Genomic DNA, 5,286 nt, shown 5'->3' with positions numbered 1-5,286 from the left:
TCTTTTTTTTTTTTTAGATAAGTTTATTTATTGATTTTTGGCTGTGTTGGCTCTTCGTTTCTGTGCGAGGGCTTTCTCTCGTTGCGGCGAGCGGGGGCCACTCTTCATCGCGGTGCGCGGGCCTCTCACTGTCGCGGCCTCTCACTGTCGCGGCCTCTCTTGTTGCGGAGCACAGGCTCCGGACGCGCAGGCTCAGTAGCTGTAGCGCAGGGGCTTAGTTGCTCCGCGGCATGTGGGATCTTCCCTGACCAGGGCTCGAACCCGTGTCCACTGCATTGGCTGGCAGATTCTCAACCACTGCGCCACCAGGGAAGCCCCAGGGGGTAATTCTTTGATTCAGAATCCATGGGGGCCTCACATAACCTCACTCTCTTCTCTCCTGACTACCGACCTGCAAAATGAGGGTGGCTTCCTCGCAGAGAAGCCCATGCCTAATATGTGTTTCAATTGGGGTCTGTAAAGTCTTTTTTTGGGGAGGGGGTCTGTAAAGCCTTTACCACCCCCACACGAACCCCATCTATTTATCTATCCACCTGTCCTTCCCTTCCTCCCTCCAGCCGTCCATCATCCAACAGCCCTCCCTCCCTGTCTCCCTCCGTTTCTCTCTCCTTCCCTCCCTCCAGCATCCAATCCTCCGTCTGTCCATCCATCCAACCACCCACCTTCCCACCACCCATCCACACATCTGTCGGTCCATCCCAGCCACTCATTAAGCCATCCACCCATCCGTCGGTCCATCCCCCACCTCTCTGCCTGTCCACTCACCCTCGGTTTTGAAACCCCTTATCGGTTTTGGCTCACGCAGCTCAACTATGGGCTCAAGCACTTCCTTTGTGTTCAAATGGGGCGGGTGTCCTAAGCTGCCTGAGCCCCGTCGTCCCCTTCCGTACCACGGGAACAACAAGGGTGCCTGCAGGACTCAGAGGTTCTGTGAACATTGTAAGAAGCCCGGAACCCAAGTCCTTATTAACTTGGGTTACCTGGGCCCTTCTTTTCTCCACAGCAATAAAGAGAAGGAAGAGGAGACTGTGAGAAATGAGGAGAAGGAGGGAGAGGGCGACTGGGGGTTGGAACTGGAGGAGAGAGGGGCCTCCGAACCATGAAGCAATGGCAAGCTTCTCCTCGTGAAGGTTTCCCGCTCATCTCCTCCAGGCGGCCATCCAAAGATGCCCCAGTGCCTTCTCCATGCCGTATCAGCAAGGACCCGGCCCTGGGGCAGTGAGATGACTCCACCTGGGATTCAGGGTAAAGTGGCCCTCGAGTGCAGAGGACTCAGGACCCGCCCCAAGTCCCTCTTGGAGGGCTCTCTGCGTGTTACCTGGTCGCCCTGTACCCCTTCCCAAGCTTGGTCTCCACCTGGTGATTCTTGAGCTTGGAGGACACCCCTGGCACAAGGAGCAACCACCTCCCCGAGACCCCCTGCTATCTCATATCTCTACCCAGTCTGCATCGCTGGCAACTTTTGGCCCTTTTGATTTCTTCTCCCACCTCCGATTTCTATTGCCCTTTGGATTTCATCGGAGAAGCCAGGTCCTCCTCTTGCCCACGTGCAAGCTCTTCCAAGAGTTTTCCAGGCCTGCTTCGAGGAATCCATAGGAGTCACTTGTCTCCCAGCCCCCCTCCTGGCCTCGGCTTGCTACTCCTGAACGTGAACTTTGAGCTGGCTCAGAGCAAGGCCGTTTCCTGGGAGATGGCTTCTCCTACCTTGTGCTCATTTCGGGGCACTGTCCTGGAGGCAGGGACTCCCAGGCCCTGGGGTGAGGGTGCAGGAGTGCGAGTGGGGAGGAACCCCTTCTTCCTGTCCTGCACTCCTTGTGGGGAGGCGCCATGCAGAAGAAGGAGTTGGAGTCCCCACTTCTTTGCTGTGTAGCCCCGAGGCAAGTAACTTAACCTCTCTGTGCCTAAGTGTCCTGTCCTGTAAAAGGGGAGGATAATAGATTCTTCACAAGTCGTCATGAGGTTTGAATGAAATACGGTCTACAGAGATCCTGAGCGCAGAATCCAGCACCCCAAAAGCGTCTTAATAAATGTCGGCTTTTTGTTATGCTGAAATGGTGAAGATGGGGCGGGCCAAATGGGCCTCCCACCACAGACTCGGGGGATCCTGAAGGTCAGAGGGTGTTTTCCGACGGCAGCTCTGGGAGGGCAGGAGTTTTCTGCCGTCCAGTCTCCTCTTTGCGAGGTCTGGGGCTTCCGGGTGGGTGGCTGTGTTGAGGGGGTCGGGAAGGGAGAAGGGAGGGGCTATCGGGGCTCCTCCCCTTCCGCAGGGGGCGGGACTTCCCCACTAGGGGGCGACGGGGGCGTTTGGGGGTGCGTTCTTTAGGTCGTCGCACACCTGGCCCTTTTACGGCGTTTAGTGGGGAGCCAGGGCTGGGACAGCCCCTCAAAGCCAAAAACTGCTTCACCCCAGGGGCCAATGGATGAAAAACACTGAGGCTTTCCTTGAGATAAAAGGACAGGTTGAGCCCCCAGCCCGGCAGAGACGCGGCCCCAGGATGAATCTCCAGCCCCGGCTGAACCCTCCATCCCAGCTGAACGCCCACCCCCGGACTGAGCCCCTCACCCAAGATGAGATCCCCACCCCGCAAAAGAAGCTCCTGCTAGAGCTCCCCTCCGCCCCTCCGCCAGGAGAGCCGGACTGTGGGGATGCGGGTCAGCTGACCCCTCCATCCGGGACCCGCTTTCTGGGTCCACGTCCTAGGTCCTCCCACAGGGGGGCGCCAGAACCTCGCCGCTGAGCGCAGAAGAGCCCACCCCGGTTGGGGGTAGGGCATGGGAAGGGTACGTGTCCGTCTTGGAGGGGGTCTCGGACTCCACCCCTGCCCCCCAACGATTGTGTCTTCTGTGCCTGTTACTGGGCAGCAGCGTGGGGCTGCGCACCTGCGCGTCAGCGTCGGCGCACCGCACCTGGGTCCCTCTCCGTGCGTCTTGCCTTCGCTTCGTGCCTCAGTTTCCCCGCCAGTGAAAGGGGATATAAACGTCCTTCCCGGGGAGGCTTGTGGGTAGGATGCAAGGAGCCTGTGCTGCGGAGAGCTTTGACTGCACGTCTTGGGGGTCCCTGGGGGACTTGGAATGGGGGCCAGGATGGGGGACAAGGTTTCAGACCCCAGCCTCCAAGGAGGAGAAGTGACTGCCCCTCACATCCATGATGCTTCCCTGACCCTAGCCTTTGAGGAGCCCCTGTGGCTTTGGGGTAGGAGCTGGACATGGATACTGCCAGCCCTGAGTGGTCAGGGGTGGTGTGGAAGAGACTGGGGTGCTGGGGTGCTAGGAGGGATAGCAGGGGCTCTGCCCAGGCAAGTAGAGAGGGCTTTCTGGAGGAGAGGGTATTGGCACCAAGTTGTCCTGTCCTACCTCTGCTCACTGCCCTCGGGGCTCCCACATCCCTCCTGGGGTAAAAGCCCACAAGGCCCTGGATGACCTGCCCCGTCCCCTCCCTGCCCTGACCTCCTCCCTCTCTCCCCCTCGCTCACTCTGCTCCAGACACACGGGCCTTCTCGCTGTTCCTCCAGCACACCAGGCATGGTGCTGCCCCAGGGCCTTTGCATGGGCTGTGCCCTCTGCCTGGAAAACTCTTCTGCCAGATTTTCAGGGGGCTGTTTCTCCCTCTCTATTCAAATCTCTGTTTAAACGTTACTTCCTCGTGTGAGGCCGACTCTCCTATCCCTTACTCTGCTTCATTTGTCTCCTTGGCACTTACGTCCTCCGACATTTACTTATTTTTATTGTTTACTGTCCATTTTCCCAACTTGGAACTGTGCCATGAAGGCAGATCATCTGAGGTGTTTTTTTTGTTCTCCACTGTGTCCCCAGTACTTGGTACCCAGCAGGTACTCAGGAAATCTTTGCTGAATGAACGGGAGTTTGCTAGGTGGAAAAGAAAAAAAAAAAAAAAAAGAGGGAAGGCATTCTGTGCATTTTTGGAGCACCAACTGTGTGCCAGGCTGTGTCCTTGGAGCCACGTAGGAGGTGGAGTTCCCTGTGCCTGGCACAGAGCAGGTGCTCCATAGATGCCCATGGAATTTGTTGATCAAAGACTCCGGGAGAATCCCGGAACTGGTTTCCTGAGGCCGCCTGCCCTCCAGCCTCTTCCCTTCACTTTGGTACAGAACGCAGAACAGCCCGAATAGAACACAGAAAGGAGGACCCAAGACAGCTAGAAAGAGTCGAAGCATAGCTTGTTTAATTTTTATACATTTTTTCGCCTTTTATTGAATCTTTTATGGAACCCCCCTTTTTCATTTTTTCTTTTCTTTTCTTTTTTCTTTTTTTTTTTTGCATAGGGAAACAAACAAAATAATAACAGCCAGAGTCACTTTCTGTAACTGGTACTTAGGTAGGCGCGTCGGCGGAAACCAAAATGACTGCGTAATATACAAGGTTATGATCGGAGTATGATGTGAGGGTGCAGGGCAGGGGAGCCGGGCGAGGAGAAGGCCGGGCCTGGGTCTGCTCAGATGTCCCCTTGTCCCCTGTCCTGTCCCCACCTTGGGGAGGAAGAGGAGGAGGGGAGTGAGCCCGGCCCGAACCTTCTCCCAACATGGGTTCATGAGCATGGGGTGTGTGCGTGTGTGTGTGCATGCGTGCGCGCGTGTGTGTTGTATCCGGTGTGCGCGGCAGCAAGCGAGAAGCAGAGTAAACTATCCTGGTAATATCGGTAAAATACAAAATGGGGGGAAAAACCCTCAAAAAACATCTCAGAGGGAAAAGGAAATTAACAGCAACACCACCAAAAATTTTAGAAAGAAAAAAAAAAAGAGAGAAAGAAGGAAAGAAAATTCAGAGAGGAAAATGGGTCCCTCTCCCCTCTCTCTGTCGTCCCTCCCCCCACGACACATGTTCTGCCCGTCAGACACGGCTTGTCCCGCCCCCATGTGCAGCCCTGGGGGGTGGGAGGGTGACAAGTTGGGGGTAGGGGCCAGGACCCCTGGATGTGAAGGGGCTTTGGTTTCAGGGGGCCTGGCTGGGGCCCAAGATTGGGAGGATGGGATGTCGATGCATTTTTGGGAATGGGCTTTGGGGTCTCACCACTAGAGGGGGGGCTGAGGTAGCTCCTGTCCCTTTTCCAGTGGGTCCCCTTCTAACCAGGTGGCGTGAAGGCAGGGCTGTAGGGAGGGTGGGAGCTTGGGGGGTGTGGGACTTCCTTCCTCTTCTGGAGCCCTGTTGGATCCCACCTCCTCTTTTCTGAGGCCTAGGGGACCCCCAGGGACTGGGGGAGGAGAACCCCAAAGCCACACCAGCAGACATGTGAGGCACTGCTTGGGAAAAGTCTGTTTTGGTATCGCT

At 56.5% G+C, this 5,286-nt stretch overlaps 1 protein-coding gene across 1 annotated transcript in view; it reads left to right on the top strand.

Annotated features, from left to right (window-relative positions):
- The window catches only part of LOC112396344 (small integral membrane protein 24-like), a 3,283-nt gene extending 1,152 nt beyond the window's left edge, over window positions 1-2,131 (top strand). The window contains exon 3 of the mRNA XM_024740058.1: window positions 1,004-2,131. Coding sequence (XP_024595826.1) covers window positions 1,004-1,103 — 100 coding nt within the window. The 3' untranslated portion in view covers window positions 1,104-2,131. The remainder of the gene's footprint in view (window positions 1-1,003) is intronic.
- The last annotated feature ends 3,155 nt before the right edge of the window (window positions 2,132-5,286 follow it).

This window comes from Neophocaena asiaeorientalis, unplaced genomic scaffold (assembly GCF_003031525.2).
Source record: "Neophocaena asiaeorientalis asiaeorientalis breed wild unplaced genomic scaffold, Neophocaena_asiaeorientalis_V1.1 scaffold469, whole genome shotgun sequence".
NCBI lineage: Eukaryota > Metazoa > Chordata > Mammalia > Artiodactyla > Phocoenidae > Neophocaena > Neophocaena asiaeorientalis.
The sequence above is the reverse complement of the archived record's forward strand: the minus strand, read 5'-3'. Positions and strand labels throughout refer to the sequence as shown.